This window comes from Rhincodon typus, chromosome 40 (genome assembly GCF_021869965.1).
Source record: "Rhincodon typus isolate 14 chromosome 40, sRhiTyp1.1, whole genome shotgun sequence".
In the NCBI taxonomy this organism is placed as follows: domain Eukaryota; kingdom Metazoa; phylum Chordata; class Chondrichthyes; order Orectolobiformes; family Rhincodontidae; genus Rhincodon; species Rhincodon typus.
In genome coordinates, this window is record NC_063371.1 from 7,192,549 (window position 1) to 7,213,065 (window position 20,517).

General features: G+C 40.1%; 2 protein-coding genes across 3 annotated transcripts in view; both read right to left on the reverse strand.

Moving 5' to 3' along the window:
• myl7 (myosin, light chain 7, regulatory) overlaps window positions 1–2,027 on the reverse strand; it is an 18,841-nt gene extending 16,814 nt beyond the window's left edge. For both annotated transcript variants that reach the window (XM_048618633.1, XM_048618632.1), the window contains exon 1: window positions 1,776–2,027. In XM_048618633.1, coding sequence (XP_048474590.1) covers window positions 1,776–1,778 — 3 coding nt within the window. In that variant the 5' untranslated portion in view covers window positions 1,779–2,027. The remainder of the gene's footprint in view (window positions 1–1,775) is intronic.
• A 1,618-nt stretch (window positions 2,028–3,645) lies between these two features.
• The window catches only part of gck (glucokinase (hexokinase 4)), a 45,887-nt gene continuing 29,015 nt past the window's right edge, over window positions 3,646–20,517 (reverse strand). The window contains exons 4-9 of the mRNA XM_048618508.1: window positions 18,513–18,602; window positions 16,606–16,705; window positions 14,740–14,923; window positions 12,485–12,640; window positions 7,904–8,137; window positions 3,646–5,426 (exon numbers count right to left, since the gene is read on the reverse strand). Coding sequence (XP_048474465.1) covers window positions 5,294–5,426; window positions 7,904–8,137; window positions 12,485–12,640; window positions 14,740–14,923; window positions 16,606–16,705; window positions 18,513–18,602 — 897 coding nt within the window. The 3' untranslated portion in view covers window positions 3,646–5,293. The remainder of the gene's footprint in view (window positions 5,427–7,903; window positions 8,138–12,484; window positions 12,641–14,739; window positions 14,924–16,605; window positions 16,706–18,512; window positions 18,603–20,517) is intronic.

The window sequence follows — 20,517 nt, forward strand, 5'->3', positions numbered from 1 at the left end:
ATTTCTGAAGAAGGGTCTAGGTCCGAAACGTCAGCCTTCCTGCTCCCCTGATGCTGCTTGGCCTGCTGTGTTCATCCAGCTCTACACCTTGTTATACCATGATATTCATGCCCAGTTTCTTATGGGAGACAACATCAGCATTTCTGCAGGAGAAACACCTTGCTGGGGAAGGTGCGATCGCAGTGATAATGTCAGTGGACCCGGAATCCAGAGAATCAGGGTAAAATTATGAGAGGCACAGATATGGTGGAAAGTCTCAGGCGTTTTCTCACAGCGGAAAATTCAACTACAAGAGGGCACAGGTTCAAGGTGAGAGGAGGAAAGCTTAGGGGAGAAATGTAGGGAAAATTTTTCACACCGAGGGTGGTGGTGCCTGAAATGCACTGCCAATGGAGGTGGTGAAAGCAGGCACGTTAGCAACATTTGAGGCGTATCTTGATAGACACATGAATGGAAGGCAAACAGAAAGACAGAAACCATGTATGGGCAATAAGTAGCGGGTCTAAATTAGGACTAGGAATTGGCACAGGAGAGAAGGAGAGGCAGAGATGAGAAGCCTGGGAGATAACAATCTGAGGACCTAGAAAGCTGAAGACACACACCAATGGTAGATCTATTGAAGTCAGGTATGTAGATGAGGGCAAAATTGTCAGAGTGGAATGATCTCAAAAGGTTGGAGGGTTGAAAGAGTTAATGTGCTTCTGCAAAGTGAGTGAAAAATGATATCATTGACCACTGTTGCCAAAGTTTCAACATCACAAAGATTTAGCAGAATCTCCACTTTCCTTCATTGAAGGTAACAGTGTTTAGTTTTGACAAGGCTACAAATAAATTGTGACAATTCAGGCACATTAGACCTCTCAATAATATAGTTGGAGGCCACAAATCTCATCCTGTCATTTGGAGGTCATTGAGAAAAATAACTAAGCTTCAAAGCAATTATGTAAAAGAGAGCATTTAAAAATACCACTGTCAATTAAAATGAAAGCTTATTGTGCACTAGGAAACCAGACACAAATAGGGCTCAGTAATGGTTACCCAATTTCTGGTAGACTTGAGAAGGCTGATAAGTACATAGTTCATACATTACTAACAATTAAACCAGTTTTCTCATTTCAGTGGACAAAAGAATGCACCTGAAAGGATGTTTGCAGTCAATGTTTGAAATCAGATAAAGAGATAATATAAACTCCGAGAAGAGGTAATAATTAATATCCATTGAATTTCTTGTTAATTTTCAGCAATGACTTCAAAAATTTTCAATCTTCATTCAATGTGAACATCCTTACATATTCACAATATGATCCTTTGGGGTAATTAAGCTCAGTTGTCCCTTTGCTCTTGTGACCTGTCTAAACTGGTTTTTACAACTTGTGAGATCACTCAAACTGACAAATGGTTGTTCTGTAGCCATTCCCACAAAATATCTTATTTGATCGAAATGAGACTGCTTATACTCAACTATTACCCTGTAATATTAACAACTTTAGAACTCATCACTGGTGTGAAAGTTTGGTTAGAGCTTATTTGGCTTTTAAATGATATTCTTCAGTGAAGGTCAAAAAAAAAAATGGAAGAATTAAAGTGGTGCTTTTATGGAAAAATCAAGAGAAAGAGAGGCAGAAATTAATTACCAAGGAATGGCAAATACATTTGGCATTAAGTGACCTCCTTCAAATATTTTTAACCTGATTTGATCTTGATAATTTGTACCATACTAAGAAAACAATGAACTAACACAGATGTAGAAATCAGCAAAATATTTAATTACTTACCATTTGGTGGAGCTGTGATTGGAAACAAATGCCAATTGGCTAAGTTGTGTCAGTCTTTATAGTTCTCTTTATCTCTTCTATTCCTAAAAACAGATGCACGCTGAAGGATAAACCTTACAAGGAAATATGCAACCCACTGTCCAACTGTCACAGGACAGTGATAAAACAAATTCCTTCTCTACAGGCCAGATAGAGTAAAGAAGGCTGAACATTCCAAAGTGACATTCATCCTTTAAGCTAACATAATTCCTTGTGAGCATTGTTCACATGGAACATCTATTCAAACTGGGGCCTCATTTATGTCATAATTGGGTCCCCATTTGGTTGATAACAAATTTAAACCAATGTCAGCTGATGATCAGCTGAGTTGCTGGTGTCAATTTAAATTGATTTTGACATCCGTCCTGTCCTGAGGGACAGTTTGATGAAAATAGGCCAGCACAGCCGGAACAACCAGCTTCAGTCTTCCTCCCGCCTTAACGCAGGTGCTTATGAGTCAAATTTGGAGATTTAAGGAAGTCTTCAGGCCTTCAGTACGTAACTTAAGTTGGAAGTCCAGTGCAGGACTGAAGGAATACTACTTATTGGAGGTGTCACCTTTTGGATCAGATGGTACTGTTGAGAACTGACTGAAGATACAGTCAGAAATCACATGACACCAGGTTATAGTCTGACAGGTTTATTTGAAACACAAGCTTTCGAAGTCTTACTCCTTCTTCAGGTGTAATTTCTGACCTTGTCCACCCCAGTCCAACACTGGCACCTCCACATCATGAAGATACAGTGGAATATTAAAGGTCCTGTGGTATTGATTTGCAAATCTGGATTTCTTCACCTCCTTCAGCCCTCTATAAAGCTTTCTTCAAATTACTTAGAAGGTTCAGATTCCAAACAGAAAATTGTGATAAAGCTCAGGACTTAAAAATATTCAAAATAAGAGGATCTTTATTTTGCTGTTATATTTTGCAAAGTATCTTTTGCACCATACTCCTGGTGAGGAATATCATATCTCAATACTGCACTGACTTCCGGCCATATTGCTAGCTGTAGCAAATGTTTTCACAGACAGCACTGAGCCCAAATTCCAGACAGCACACATTCAGTGTTAAGAAGGGAAAGATTTGGACAAATATCGGGAAGAAATGTTTACAACGGAGAACATCAACAGTCGAAATGAGTTGAGAAACAAGGGACCAGAACTTGATTCATTGACAATTGGGCTCAAATCTGGAACAGTTGATTAAACAGTTAACATTCTTAGTCACTCAGAGATAGTAGGAACAGCTGATGCTGGAGAATCTGAGACAACAAGGTGTAGAGCTGGATGAACACAGCAGGCAGGCAGCATCAGCAGAGGAGGAAAGCTGATGTTTCGGGTCTGGACCCTTCTTCAGAAAATTCTTAGTCACTGGTGTTTTATCAAGAACACAGTTAAAGAATAATTGGAAACAGTTGGTCAAGAACCAGGAGGCATGCTATTGATCAACTTCTGACACGACAGAAGATCCAGAGTTGCTGGTTCACAATGACAAATCAATTTGTATCAATTACCCTATAATGGAGCAGGGCACGATTCAAGAAAAATCTGAATCCTGCTTAATGAGAGCCTTACTACTGACAGTTCAAGAAATCATAAGTTCAAAAGTTTTTTTTTCTTAGAATACAGGATATTTGCCCAAACCTTTTTTTGGTATTCAACCTGTGACAGTTTCTGCTCATCCCCAGAGTTACTCCATGATTCAGATAGTGCAAGTTCAGTAACTGGAGACGAACCAGATTTACCATAAAACATAAAATTCCCACCGGGGGGAAGAAATTAAATCAGACAAAAAACACTTTGCTTGAGTATTTATTCTTTATTTTTCACACAGCAGTATTTATTTTTTGTACTTCACTCATCATTATGTTTTAAAAGGTATAACGAATTACACCATATTTATACTCTTTGGTTGTCATCGTACAGAGCGATGCAAGTGTTACAGTTGTTACAAAATATAGCAAGGAATATTCTCAACTGTACTCGTCTGAGATTTCTAATTACAAATGGTTTGTATCAACAGGAATTAAAATGAAGATTAAAAATAAATTTTAGTTGTGGTAACATTACGTACTGAATATTAATTAAATGATGTCTGAGCAATAAAAGAATAATCCAACTTCAGATAAATTCTTCAATTTTATCAAAACTGCTGGAGTATGAAAAGAAGTCAAGGAAAATAATTTGAAATTGAATGTTTCTTCTGCATGACTTCCCTGAAAGTAGTGAGTTTTTACTCCGTAGATCGACTTTTTTAAAGAACAAATGACTACAGTTGGCTGCTAACTGCTCCAGTGAATGAATTCATTGAGGTGATGAACTCTGCAGCAACTTTCTGAATAGTTGCCATAAATTAAGTTTGATCCCCCAGAGAAATTACCTTTAAAATATAACATAGTCAGGAGCTGAGAGCAGCTCCTTTCATTAAGGATATGTGGCACAGAGGTTGTATCTCAACCTCTGGGCGAAAAGACCCACCTGCTCCGGAACTCTGTAACAACATGTCTGAACAGTTTGATTAAAAATATCTACCACCGTCATCAACTTAAGTATGATTGCAAGTTCAATTCAAACATGACTTCCAAAGGTACATGTGGTAATAGAGCAACCAACACTGCAACAATAAGGGCAGGCTTTAGGGAAAAGATGTTCACTCCTATAGTTAATTTCCCAACAGAATTCATTGTCATAAAACTTTGCACAACATGCTTTTTATTGGACTTCTGAAAACAATTATTTTGTTTTATACAGAGACTCATACCTTGCCACAGGATTAATTATTGATAAATTCACAAGAAAATTAACACTTTATAACGTTAACTATTAGGAAGATTGATATTATGTAGTTTCTGACATTGTAAAGGCCTGTAACCTCTTGACATTGAAATCACTCTACAAAGGGCCAAGACTGGAACTCCACAACTTGTGCAAGTAACAAGAAAAAAATAACAAAGAACAACAAGAAAAGTCAGAGTTCAAGAAACTGACCCGCATCAGTCAACAGGTAGCAATCACTCAAATTTCATCTTAGGCACTAATCTAACATGCATTGCTTCAGTTTAGTGAAAAAAAACTAGTGATTTTCAACACAAATTGAAGTCTTCTTCTTGAAGTCATGCTTCAGGTTGGTGAAAACATTGCTGTATACAGGAGACACAGTCAGGGAGTTGGACTTGGTCCAGAACACTAACCTTACTTAGAAGCTGGCAGGACAGATCTGACAGATGAGTGAGCAACATGTTGAAACAGATTTCGAAACAAGGGCTTGGGTTTTCCACTTGCAGCTTATCACGAGTTTTCCAAGAGAGATTACATACCGTGCTTTTATCGTAAGTGGACTGACTGAAGTATTTTCACCAGCAATCCATATAGAAGGCATAATCTTCAGTTTATCAGAAAGAACTGCAGAAATGGCCAAAGGGATTCTGCAATTTATCATTTAACTTCCGTTAATTTATTCATTTCCAAAGTTAACAGTCAATCAGCTGGCCATCTTGCTTGCTACTGCGGAGATTAATGCTGCACCTCGACCACTGCCTTCGTTAGACTGTAGAAAAGTGATGTCACAGGGAGGTGCAAGTTCTTTAACCATTTTCTGAAACCTATGTTTAAAGCTAAGGGGGGAAAATAGTGAAAAAAGAAAGTGTGATTAATACTGCAGGGACAATAAAACCCTCAGCAAGAAATTGTGAACTTTACACTTGCCGGGAAAGTGCTGGCTCACATACAGACACCCTAACAATGATTTTTATTGGGCCAACATCGAGATTAGAATATAATCCAGTCAGAAAGGGTGAGGCCCTATTCTCTCTAAGGAGGAGGAGGAGGACTGAATTATATAAATTTCCCAGTTCAAATCCAATCTAGACAGAGGTAGAAAAATCTCTTTCTTCTGCATGAACTAGGTGCTTTACTAATTTAGACACTGTCCTTTTGCCTATGGTACCTGAGATCTTAACGAGATCGGTTTAGTCCAGTCCTTACTTTGAGCATGCCAATATTCCGAACAGCTGAGGGTGTGCTGAATCTCTCCATTTCCTTCTGATGATCAAAAGCCACCATGGGTAGGATTAGCCATGCCCACCCGTCAACACGATAAAACTGTGCAATTCTAATACTGGATTACTGCTAAGAAAGACAACTCTTCATGACCAAAGTCAAATTCAGGAATGCACGTTTGTGTCCTCATGGTGATAAGCTCCACAGGAAATGGCAACAACTGATGAACAACAAGTGGAGATCAGCAGCATAAGAACAGAAAGCCTGCTTTCTTCAAAAATATACTTTTAATGAAGGTGAAGCTGACCTGAAAATATAACAGGACAGATAGTGATTTCACAAAGTAGTGTACAAAGGGCGGCAGTAGGTAGGTGCCAGGATTTTACATCTCTTCTAAATTTGATGTGCAAAATTGGTTGCTGATTTGGTCTCACCTATTTTACAGTGTTCTTAAAAGTCAGAATACGTAGAAGCATAGAGTTTTAGGTGAGTTCTGATGAAGAGTCACCAGACTCACAATGTTAACTCTGCTTCCTTCCCACTGATGCTGCCAGACCTGCTGAATTTCACCAGTGTAACCAGGGATTTGTCTGTAATGTTTCTGTTGTTGTAAATGCTAAGGTATCCACTCCATGGGAAGCAGAGTAAAAAGCTTTGTTCTTTTAAAAGATGAGACAAAAGAAGCATGAGTGGATAGAGTCCAGTGGGCTAAAGCTCACAGACCCAGGGTTTTAGTTTTGCTTTCAGTTGTTGAAGTTGGGGGTTTTGGAGTTGAAGCTATGAGATGTAGCTCTGCTCTCTCTGCTGCTGCAAAAGCTTGAGTGCTGTATCTGCTGGTAGATTAATTCTCTTGGTGTTCCTTCCCCTAGACTGAAGGAGATAGCAAGTGACAGAAAATCTGTTTTGCTGAATTTGCCCTTGCTAAGGGTGTGTTTATGAGATGCTTCTATATGGGAATCGATGATGAGTCGGAGTTAAATAATATATTATTTTATAAAGTATTTTGATAGAATTAAATTTATTCCCTTTTTTTGTTTATATTTTAACAATGGTGTAAGAATAAAGTGTGTTTTGCTTAGAGCCTAGTAGTTTGACCAATCCAATCACATCTGGAACACAGCACTTTACAGTTGCCTTTAGATAAAGAGAAAAGTTAAGGCCTAAGCTTTCTTCTTGATTTGTTTTGAGGAGATTTTAAATGGTGTATAACACCAACAATTTCTGTTTTTGTTTCAGATCTCCAGTATCTTGACTTCTTTGTTTTATATTAATGTAAGAATATCAATGTGTTTTTGCAATACTTTTGTTCTTAATGGAGATATAATTACCATATTCTTTGAAAGTCTATCTGCCATTGGTTCAAAAGGCTTTCTCAGTGCTGCAGTTAAGTAAAGCATGAACACAGGAATTGCCATGAATATATATCCCAAAGGACTGATTAAAGTAGGGACCTGGTTTATGGGAACAATAAATAGCTTGTAACAGTCTGGCATGTAAAGAGTGTGAGGCCTCTCATCTCTGAGAAACTGCGTGAAAGATATGTGAAAGTAAAGAGAAAAAAGAAATGGGTGTTTGTAAAACATGAAGCAGGAAGAACACAATTAACTAAAACAGTCTAAAATGGATGCCATGTTGATTAAAAAAGACAAAAAAACTGCTTTCGAGATCGTGGGATGTGAACAGCCACCAAAATTTACCATTGAGTCCATGCACACCAAATTTTAAATACAGGACTAATGTATTATCTTGTTCAGATGGTTTGAGTGTTTCAGAATTTTGCTTGTTAATGAAAATGAAGTGGTACAGATCTATTTAAATGATAGAGAAGGCATAACCCAACACCAATATTATTTCAAATCTTTTAAAAATTATTAAGAGCAGTTCTAGAATCTATAAATAGGTTTTTACTATCTGAGAAACTTGCAACAATTATAGACCATGCCATTGGAAGATCTGGGCTACATCAATGCTTCCCTGATACCCAAGCTGCATATGCATAATGCTGGATTGCTTCGGCACAGTCAACACACCTCGAAGAACACAGAGTTACAACAACTCTAAAACATCACCATTCTCTCAGATGAACACTTACTGAGGATGTAACTTGTAAACGGATCCATCAATTCCTACTGTAATCTTCATTGTTTGTTTGTGTTTGTTCTCCCACATGCGATTTATAACACCTGCCAATCCAGCAGCACATATATGTGCCGCACGTGTTGAAACGCTCTCACATACCAAATGGACAATATCACAGTCTGCTTTGGATGGCAACAAGCCTAGTTTTGTCAGAACATTATAGATCTGCTTCTGGTCCCCTGTGTCACTTGAAGAAAATATACAAAGGTAAGTCGATAGTAAACTTTTAACCTGCTTGCCACCTGAAACATGGAAAACAATGCAATGCCAGTCTGATTACAGATAAAGCACCCTGAATAGTAGTAAATGGCTATCATAACTTTGGCCAAGACAAAGGTGCTCTTGGTATCAATTTCATGCCTACATTTTCAGGATGCCTCTGTTTTTGGGCCTTGGCTTGTCCCTTACAGAAGCATTAGCTCTGGATACACATCAATGCAGAACCAGAGAAATTTCGATGCAGCGAAAGGTCTTTCAGACCATCAGTGCAAAAAATTACATACTAACTTCCAATGTCTTATTATTTTCCAGTGTACTTTTCCTTTCTCCTTTTTGATTATCTACCCAATCCTCTTTTAAAGGCTATTAGAAATTTTGCTTCCACCAGTGGTTTGGTTGGAAATCTAGCATTCTGCATAACTACCCACAAACATATGCATGAATGTCTGAGTCAGAAATTGGAGTAGGACATTGGGGCTTTCAAGCCTGCTCTGCCATTTGCTGAGATCATGGTTGGTCTGATTGTGGTTTCTAACCACTTCATGGCTACCCCAATACCCTTTTACTCCCTTGTTAATCAAAGGGGAGGCAAGGCCAAGTGGTATTGTTGCTGAACTGTTAATCCAGAGACCCAGATAGTGTTCTCAGGGCCTGGTTCAAATCCCACCACAGCAAATGTTGGAATTTGAACTTGATATAAAATCTGGAATTAAGAGTCCAAGGATGACCATGAAACCATTGTTGATTGTCAGGAAAAACTGCCCTCTGGGCAATTAGGGATGGGCAATAAATGCTGCATAGCTAGCGATGCCCTCATCCCATGAATGAACAACAAAAAAATGGTAGCATCCTTACTTGTGGGCCAGAGAATTTGGGTTCAAGTCCCACCTCAGGACTTGGTGCCCAGGAAGGTGGGTCAAACTGCAGCCCATCAGGTTAATTATCAAGCTATAAAATCAATGGCAGGCGGTAAGAACAGAACAATTTTCAAGCTAGCCAGAAACCCCTGGAGTAGCTGCATGGCAATAGCTTCTCCTTGTTAAAAGACTCCACGCACAGATTCTTACCACAGCTTTGCTCTGGGAGGGTGAGAATGGTGCAACAGAGAGGGAATAAGAATCAATATCATACTGCAGGCTTTTTTCTTGACATCAGGAAGAAATTCTGCTTTGCTGCCTTGGAGGTTGGAGGGAAAGACAATATTCATTTTCAATAGTTGAGTATTGAAGGGCATAAAATTTCAAGACCATCTCGAAAGAAGAATTTGATGTACTTAGATTTCCAGAAGACATTTGACAAGGTGCCAAATCAAAGGTTACTGTACAAAATAAGACCTCATTGTGTAGGAGGTGACATGTTAGCATGAATAGAGGATTGGCTCATTAACAGAAAACAGCATAATTGGGTCATTTCAGATTGGCAAGATGTAAAAAATAGATTGTCAGAGGCATTTATGCTGGAGTCTCAACGATTTTCAATCTGTATCAAAGAACTAGATAAAGGGACTGAACGTATGCTTGTTAAATTTACTGATGACTCAATGACAGGAAAGTAAGTTTTGAAGAAGGCATAGGAGACTGGTAAAGGATATGATCAGTGAAGTGAACAGGCAAAGATGTGCAGAAGGAATATAACGTGGGAAATTATGAACATGTCTAGTTTAGCAGAAAGATTAGAAAAGCAGTATATTATTTAAGTGGTGAAAATTGAATGTTGTTGAATCTTGCAGGGGAAATTAAATATGAAAGAAACAATCTTTTGCTCCTGTTGTTCAGGATATTGGCAAGTCATCATCTTGTTATGTTTCAGACTCCTTATCGAAGAACATCATGGCATGAAAAGTTTAGAGAAGGTTCGCTTGACAGGTTCTAGGGATAAGGAGGTTTTATAATTTATTGTTTCACCTATTTTTCCAATTAACCTGTCTCAGAGATGTTATTACACTCCTCTGGAGTAGGTGGGACTTGAACCTGGTCTCTTGGTCCAGGGAATAGGGACATTACCAGTGTGCCACAAGAGGGCAAGGTTGGATTGGTTGCACATGTATTTAATGGAATTTAGAAAAGGTGATCTTACTGAAACATAGAAAATCCTGAGAGGACTTGACAGAAGATGCTGGTAGGATGTTTCCTCTTGTCGGAGAAACTGAAAACTAGGGGACGCAGTTTAGAAATAAGGTGGCACCATTTAAAATGGAGATCTCTGGTTTATTCGGGAATCTGTGAAATTATCTTGTCCAGAGCGTGATGGAGGTGGGGTCATGGAATATTTTCAAGGCATAGTCTTTTTTCCTAATTATTCATGGGATGTGGGTGTCATAGGCGATAAAGGCCAGCATTTATTGCCCATCCCGAATTGCAGTTAGGAGTCAACCACATTGCTGTGGGTCTGGAGCCACATGTAAGGACCAGGTAAGGATGGCAGTTTCCTTCCCTAAAGGACATTAGTGAACCAGTTGGGTATTTCCCCGACAATCGACAATGGATTCATGGTCATTATTACACCTTTAATTCCAGATATTTATTGAATTCAAATTCCACCTTCAGCCATGGCGGGATTCAAACCTGGGTCCCCAGAACATTATCTGGGTCTCTGGATTAACAGTCCAGTGATAATACCACTAGGCCATCGGATCTTTATGCCAAAAGACATCCTTTTGTTCCATTTTACACTAGATCTTGCATTGAACAACATATTCATCTTAAACAGTAATGTGACTTGTGCAGATTCAAGAAAAATGTATATTTTACAAAGTAACTCAATTTAAAGTTGGAGAAAGCAGAAACATTAATAGTTTGTGGCAGCCAAAACGAGTTTCATAAAGTAACTGGTATATCTGCAGCTTTTCTAGTTAAATAACATATCTGCCGTATTATATGAAACAACATGTCCTTACTTTTCAACTGTTGTCATATTTGGGTTCCAGTAAAATTTTGGCAAACAGCAGAAAGCTCACTTTAGGTCCTGAGGAATGCAATGGGAACAATACTAACACTTCATATAGACGAATCAAGGACTTTCAACAAGGGATTCTGTCATATTGTCTTCTATTGTGCAATCAACACCAAGGGTTATAATGTGTTAAGAAGGACTAAACATCAAAGAATTGGTTAAATTAGTCCTTGTATTTCACCAATGCATTAAGTTCATATGCGGAATAAAGTCTCAACAAGGAACACTAGCCTCCAATATTTAAAATTTTCAGATAAGGGAAATTTAATAGAAGAATTTCCATTAGGTTTATTGCAAATAAAATGGAAGAGAATAAAAAATAAACTGGAAATATGGAACAGAAAATATTGGAAATTGATGCAGCGTCTGAAATAGAAAAAGATATTTCAACATTTTCTGCATAAGTCTGTTCTAACAAATGTGAATCTATCTTCTCTCTAATGCTCACAGACATACTGTGCCAGAATTTTCTGTTCTTTCCACTGAAAACAAACCCCATCCACCAAGTCTTACAACCTGCAGAATGTGTGTCAGAAGTAGCATACATCCCATGTAATGGATGAAGCTGGGTGGCAGGGGAGTTTATTGGAACAGAATAACCCAAAATTCATAATCACAGAAACAGAACAGGAGAACACAGAAGTAGAAGCAGCATTAGACCATACAGATTGTCATGACTGGTCCAGCACTTGTCTTGTTGATCACACTCCAGCTGATCTTGAGCTTCAAATCTGTTCTTCTGCCTGACACGCATTTCCATCAATTTCTTGAGAGACTAAAAATTCACCTACCCCAGCATTAAATATGCTAATTGTTGGAACATCACCAATCCAATTCCAACAAATTCCAAAGATTCATAATCCTTTGAACGAAGTAATTTCTCTCCATCTCAGTCCTCAGTGATTAACTCTTTCTCCTGACAGTGTTTTAGATTCCCTGACCAGTGGAAACAATCTCTCAGGACCTACCCAATTCAAGCCCATTGAGAATCTTGTGTGTTTCAATGAGGTTACTTGTTATGCTTCGAAAAGACAGAGAATACAGAACTGCTTGCACAGCCCCTCACCACTGAGCAGCCCTTCAGCCTGGGGAGCAAATCACTGCACCTTAGCTGGACTGCCTCATTTGCAAGCACATCCTTCCTTAAATATCTAAAGCAAAACTACACACAGTATTCCAGAAAAGTGAGTGATGAAAATATACAGGAGTCGCCAAATACAAAAATGGGTGGCAGACTAGATGCTGACTAACCACCTATGCATTTTGAAACCTTGTTGTATTTAAAATGAAATATACTCTTGAGACAGTATTGGAAACTCGCATCTCTCCAATTTTGATCACAAGCAGCTAAGTTTCTTTGTACCTTTCTACTTGTGAGAGGAAGCTTGTTTCAAAGCTGCCTTGTGTTTCCAGCAGCTGGGATGCCTCTCCATTGAAGAGCAGGTTTTGATTTACCAGTTTCAGCAGCACAAGTCGTGTTAGCTCACCCATGTACTTCCCACCAATAATCTTTTCATATCTGGTTAAGAAAGAGGACAAGTATCAAATGCAGTGAATTCTTCATCCACCTCAAGTTCCAATAATCTCCAATGATATTTTGTTCAGAAAAATATACATATTATAAAATCAAAGTGCCTTAATATTCTTCAAGTCTCTGAATGTTTTACATTAAACAGTCTACTTTGTTGTTTCCATTTGTCAAAGTTGTAATTTTAAGTGCCATTTTCAAATGCAGCTTAATTTTGTCAATTAACCCTTATCTCCATTGTGGTTAATTCACCTGCTGTTAATGATGTTTCCAACAAAAAAGCACTTCTCTTCTCCCCTCCTTCATACAATGGGGCTAAGAGAATGAAGGATGCACTCCATCAAGAATTTGGCTATTAGCAAAGACTAAAGATATTGGGCCTATTTTCGGCTGAGCAAAGAAGATTCACATATAATAATAGTTAATTTGACAATTCAGCAAGTCACAAAACACAGGACACAAAATTAAGATCATTGATAAAAAAATGAAGGTCCAAAATGTTGTTTGAAGAACAGAGAATTGTTCAGACTTGGATTATTTCTCCAGAAACAGTGTGAATCCTGAATTCAGAATGGCTTGTAAAAATAGAGCAGATAAATGTTTGAAAATTGAACATTAACAAGGACATGGAGAAAACTGAAAATGTTGGAATTAATGGTTTCCTTCAGTTCTTCAAAATTTTATGAACTATCCAGTGCCACATCAGCCTGTTTGTTGCTCATTATGGAGTCTTGGATACTGTACAGGAGTATGCTATTTAACGAGATGCAGAAATATTGTTATGCTGGGAAGCAAATTTCAAAGGTACTTTAGATCTGACCTTTCTGAACCTTATTGCATTGATTAATAGATTAAGTAATGCCTTACATTAGCACACATTTAATCTTTGCCTGCTGCATTCACACCAGAGGATACAGTAAAATGCAGCAATTAGACTTTGACCAAGTTTAATCTGCTGAAGATGCGACTACTTCTAACAGCTGTTCTGATTTCAAAGCTGTGGCTGGAAACCCCTGAAGTGCCTCAAACAAGTTCTGAACTGTGACCTTGTAACTGTAACAATACTGATCAAAACTATAAACACTTTAATTCAGATTCTGTTCATCTTGTGTTGCAGAAACAGCCATTAGCTGAGTTGATAATTGCACTTGCTTTTGCTTGATGAGTCCAAGCTGCGTAATGGCACATCATGACTCTCATACTGTTAAGATTTATTGTTGAATTATGAATCAGTGCGCACTAGAACCACTCGAAAAAAACTTGAAGCAGCAATGCCGAGAATAAAGGTAGGTGTTGTCTTAGATGTAACTACCAAGTATAAATGTTAGGGTCTGTTAAAACTGGGTTAACCACAACATAACTGAGGTTGAAGGCAAAGCCACAATCTGCCTTTGACATGGTCAACATAAAATTGCTAAAACAGTACAGTAGCCGCAACCCAGTGACTTTTTAGATCCTTGTTTACGGAAACTGCAATTTTACTGACAGTGGAAATATCATTAACAGCAAGTTGCCTTGCACATCATGCACTGTTCTGCCTGGACATTTGCTGGTCATTCATCATTGCCAAAATGAAGTCCTGAAATTGGTTGGCCAATGCTAGTTTGTGCACAGCATCCCCCAGGAACTGCAGCAGTTCAAGGTGAAGGATTGCCACCACCTTCTCAATATAACTAGGCATGGGCAATAAACATGGATTCTCAGAGGGAAAGGCATGCAATTCACACTTTGCATCACCCATCATACATATTTTCCCATATCGTAATGTGCTACACATCACCCAAATCTATTGCTGCCATTTTCATATGGGGAGGCAATGGCCTAGTGGTATTATTGCTGGACAGTTAATCCAAAGACCCAGGCAATGTTTTGGGGAGCTGGGTTTGAATAAAGGAATACTGTCCTTTAGGGAAAGAACCTGCCACGCTTACCTGGTCTGGCTGATTGTGTGACTGCCAGCCACACAGCAATGTGGTTGACTCATTAAATGGGCAATAAATGCTAGCCTAGGCAGTGATGCCCTCATTCTGTCAATGAATAAAGGAAAAAAAACATGTTGTTATCTACAAATAAATTGCAATTTTACTTACAGGTGATAACCTGGATTGTTAGACATCTCATCGACAATACAGTCGTATTCAAGACGGAACTCCTTGAGCTCACCCGTGTCTCCAAAACCCCCCCATTCAGTGTTCACACACATTCTTCCTTCTTCTCCTTCCACTAATTCCACATTTTTCAATTCCTCCATGTAACAGGCATTACAGCCAGTGCCTAGAAGTATAAACACAGGTTACACCAGACTTAGAATGCAGTCACAATTAAAAGGTTAAAAAAAATGTGATTCTGAACTATTGTGAATACATTTCAGTGTCAAAGGCTCTTCATTCCACTTAAAAGCATTTTCTGGAGAAGACGGTGATGGTCTAAGCCAGCCAAGGACCAAATCTTTCTTGAGTAGTCCAACCTCTCTGTCTCACACTCAACCTGTGACTTCACCATTATTCTATTTCACTCTGCCTTTGGCTTGATTCTGTTCTCTCGCTTTTTCTAGTTTCTAACTGATGTCATGTTGCTTGTATTGTACACATTGGCAAATGCAATTATATCATCAAAGTACAACACATATCCTTAACCTCAAACTCCTGAATAAAATATAGAGACAGCATTCAGAGTATATCTGTTCTATAGAGCATTCTTGTTACTCCACATTCCATTGAATCTCTCAGATTCCTTGCAATTCACTGTCTTCAGACAACAACGAGGCCGGTAATGTTGTATACATCTCTCTCCATCAGAGAAAGACAACTGTTATATAGCTTGAGGGCAGAACTCTTCATTAAGGATGGAGCAAGGTGAAGAAGCAACCCTCCATGAACAGCAAAGACTGCAAAAGAATTGAACCTGAGCCGTTGCCATCATTCCATCACAACTGAGCAAGCTGACTTGGCTGACCCCCCGAAGCAAGCCTGAATTTTGCAGATCTCAACTGGATGTTTCCCTACTGCTGTGATTAGTACAATGAAATCTTTTTTATCTGGTGACACGGCCAATGGTAGTGCCTCACATGAAGGATGGCGGCTCTGACAACACAGTACTTTGTTAGGATTGCATTCCTATCAGCTAGATTGTGCAGTTAATAACTGAATTGGTGCTAAAACTCACAATTTTGTGACTTATCTTGAAGATATATCTACCACTGAAGACAGAAGCCACTCATGAGTGGTAAACAAGAATGTGCAAGTAGCTAGAAATATAACATGATATAGAGACAGTTCTGCTGGTGATATCAAAAAATTATATCTTTACAAAGTGCATAGTGAGCTCTTATTAGCTCACAGACTTACTGTTCTTGAAGACTACTGTTATCAACAAACTTCAACCAGCAGTGAAAAATTTCACAGTTACTAAATTATAATCCCTACTTTGGATTCAAGTGAAAGCTGCAAACTGCTGGAATTTTATTCTGGCATAGTATCACAGTTGTCTGAACCTCTCGAAAGAAATACGATTTCTTAGATATCCGTTGCTCCATAAATTATCTCCGAAGCTTTCAGAGTTTTTCTCAGTTCCGCATTCCAATTGATCCACACTCAACCCCCACTGACAGCCAGTTACTCTAATTGTACATGTCTACTTTTCCATGTTAGTTAGCCTGGTCTGTCAGTACAGCACAAGTTTACTTGTCTGATTGTTCTTTCTTTGACTCTGCTTGGTACCTCTCTTGATATTCACACATAATACTGGGTGCTCAGCATGTCTGAAACCTTCAATCAACTGTTCCAAAATTCTTGGACCTTGCACAATAGGCTGCATTTTCTGCTCTTTCACAGAACTGAAAATTCTTCAGTCAACTTTGGTGCTGACAAGATGGGCCATCTGATCTTTTCCAATCCTGTAATGCTATATTCCGAACTTTTTCATTGCTGTAAATGGGAGCTGCAAGTTCTCCTTACCTACGATCATTCCAACCTCACAACTGTGGTCTTCATAATAACAGGAGATCATTGTTGCAACAGTATCATTCACCATGGCGACCACATCCATTTCAAAATCCTACAAATCAGAGAAACATTCAGAATGCACAATTTATGGTCTCTGCCTCAATTTATTTCAGAGTTTGGGAAGAGCATTGAAGTATAACGACAGACAGTAAAAGCTTCGACAAGTACTTAAAAATCATAAGACTAGATACAATAAGTGTTGGTCCCTTCTGTAATGCGACTGAGGAATTCCTCATGGGAAATAGAACAAAATGACACAGACATTGAACATGTATTTTGTATCTTTCTTCACAGCAGAGACGCAAATCATTACTAAGTATAGATGCAATTCAGGCAGAAAAAGGGAAGGAGGTACTCAGGACAATGACCATTGGTACAGAAATAGTGCTAAGGCGATTCAAGTCTGACAAAGTCCGCTAGGCATTATGGGCTGCAGCCTAAAGTCTAAAGAGAAGTGACTACAGAGATGGTAGCTTGCCAAAATTCCCTAGATTTGGGAAGGTCCCAGCGGATTGGGGAACTGCAAATGTAAGACCATGATTAAAGAAAGGAGGGAGACAGAGAGCAGGAAACTGCAGGCCTGTTCGTCACTGGGAAAACACTAGGGTCCATTCTGAATGAGGCAGGAGCAAGACATGTTGTAAATTATAACACAATCAGACAGAGTCAATATGGATTTGTGAAAAGAGAATCATGTTTGACAAATTTAAGACAGTTCTTTGAGGATCTTATAAGTAGGGTCGAGAAAAGGGAGACAATTGATGTAATCGATTTCCAAAAGGTATTCGATAAAGATATGATCTATTGGTTACTGCACAAGATAAGAATTCATAATCTTAGGAGTGATGTTTCAGCATAGCAAGAGGATCAGCAAACAAACAAGAAACAGGGATTCAGGTATGTGGGTCATTTTCAGGTTGGAAAACTTTAACTGGTAGAGTGCCACAGGAATCAGCCTTAACTATTAATGACTTGGCTGAAGGGACAACTGCACTGTAACCAGAGCTGTTAACAATACAAACATGAGTCAGAGAGCAAAAACAGATGTTGCTGGAAGAGCAGTTCTTTTGGTTTTTATTTCAGGAGGAGAACGAGTGTGAGGAGGATACAAAGAGTTTGAAAATTGATATGGATAGATGAAATGAGTGGGCAAAAATTGACCAGACGGAGTACAATGTGGGAAAATGTGAGGTTGTCCACTTTAGCTGAAAGAACAAAAAAAAGCAGCATATTACTTACATGAGAAATTGCACAAGTCTCTGGTTGAAATAAATTTGCATGTCCTTGTACATGGATCACAAAATGTCAGCATGCAGGTATAACAAATATTTGTAAAGGGGAAGAATGAATAGAATACAGTAGAAATTTATTGTCACGTATATTTTTGAATGAAAAATACAGTGAGAAGTTTTATTAGTCCCCACATCATGGCACCTAGATTAATGACAGAAATCATACAGAATAATTTTAAAAAAGTAAAATGAAGACACAGTTCATCGCAGTTCAGCTAACGGCTCGTGGAGTCAGGAAAAGCCTATTGAGAAATGATGGAATATCCTGACGACACAGCTGGGACGAAAGCACCATTCCGGGATGAGAATGTCACGCCAGGCCAGAAGCTTCTTCTGAAGTAAACTGCCATCCTGGGCCAAGACCGCCAAGCTGAGCTGCTGGAAGCCAGCTCACCGCTGGGCCAGCAGAAGCCTCCTGTTCCCTAACTGATGCTCCTCCAGACGCTGCTGTTGATCCGCCATTCATCCCTTTCTGATGCGTCTGCTCCTACTGGCGCATAGACCTTGCTATGGGCCTAGAGCCTCAGCCCAGCCTGCGAGTCTGGGCCGGGGAAGTCAGTCGAGGACCTGCTCCTTGCTCGACCGAAGAACCCAGGCTGGGGTCGAGCCATATTTGGCTCGTCCGGAGGCCTCCTCCTTCACCCGCCAGTCTTTAGGCTTTAAAGAAAAGAAAAGAAAGAAAATAGAAAAAAAAGAAAAGGAGCCAAAATAAAAAGAAAAAAAGAGAAAGAAAGCTGACAGGGGCAGACGAGCCCCCACGGGTAAAAGTAGGGAAGGTTTGCTCTTCCTCGATAAGACATTGGTGAGGCTGCACCTGGAGTACTGTGGCCTGTGGTCTCATCACTGAAGGAAGGGCATATGCATTGACAGCAATTCAGGAGACATTCCCAAGACTGATTGCTGAAATAAAGGATTTGTTTTCGGAGCAAAGGTTAGCAATTAGGCCTATAGTCACTGGAGATGAGAAAGTAAACACAGTGGAACGTTTAAGATTCTGAACAGGCTCCATCGAACAGGTACTATGTTACGATTCCAGCTAGTGGCATTACTAAACAAGTCAAATCCAAGACTGAAAACTGGCTTGACAAGATAATTTTTTAAAAAATTAGTTAACATGGTGTTCAGTCACAGAAACATAGCCGCATGAGACTGTATAGTTGTCAGCAAAAGAAGTTTATGATACAAAGGAGGAAAACTCAACAAGAAATCAAATTATCTAGAGATAGAACACAATTAGAAAGATTTCAAAATGGACAGCAAAACAAATGTTCTGTACGTTTCCCGACACTATCCATCACAAAGACTCAAATCTGAAGTCCACAAACCTGAATGCCCTGGTCGACCCATTGTCTCCGCCTGCTCCTGCCCCACCGAACTGATCTCCAACTATCTCGACTCCATTTTCTCCCCCTTGGTCCAGGAACTCCCTACCTATGTCCGTGACACCACCCACGCCCTCCACCTCCTCCAGAACTTCCAATTCCCCGGTCCCCAACACCTCATCTTTACCATGGACGTCCAGTCCCTCTACACCTGCATTCCCCATGCAGATGGCCTTAAGGCCCTCCGCTTCTTCCTGTCCCGCAGGCCCGACCAGTCCCCCTCCACTGACACCCTCATCCGCTTAGCCGAACTCGTCCTCACACTCAACAACTTCTCTTTCAATTCCTCCCACTTCCTACAGACAAAGGGGGTAGCCATGGGTACCCGCATGGGCCCAAGCTACGCCTGCCTCTTTGTAGGTTACGTGGAACAATCCCTCTTCCGTACCTACACCGGCCCTAAACCACACCTCTTCCTCCGTTACATTGATGACTGTATCGGTGCCGCCTCGTGCTCCCACGAGGAGCTCGAACAGTTCATACACTTCACTAACACCTTCCACCCCAACCTTAAATTTACCTGGACCATCTCTAACACCTCTCTCCCCTTCCTGGACCTGTCTGTCTCCATATCGGGCAACCACCTCGAAACCGATATTCATTTCAAGCCCACCGACTCCCACAGCTACCTAGAATACTCCTCCTCCCACCCACCTTCCTGCAAAAATGCTATACCCTATTCCCAATTCCTTCGCCTCCGCCGCATCTGCTCCCAGGATGAGGCATTCCACTCCCGTACATCTCAGTTGTCCTCGTTTTTCAAGGACCGTAACTTCCCCTCCTCGGTGGTCGAGAACGCCCTCAACCGTGTCTCCCACATCTCCCGCACCTCATCCCTCACACCCCGTCCACGCAATAAAAACCAAAAAAGAATCCCCCTCGTCCTCACGTACCACCCCACCAACCTCCGGATCCAACGCATCATCCTCCGACACTTCCGCCATCTGCAATCCGACCCCACCACCAAAGACATCTTTCCCTCCCCACCTTTATCTGCTTTCCGGAGGGACAACTCTCTCCGTGACTCCCTTGTCCGCTCCACACTCCCCTCCAGCTCCACCACACCCGGCACTTTTCCCTGCAACCGCAGGAAGTGCTACACCTGCCCCCATACCTCCTCCCTCACCCCCATCCCAGGCCCCAAGAAGACTTTCCACATCAAGCAGATGTTCACCTGCACATCTGCCAAT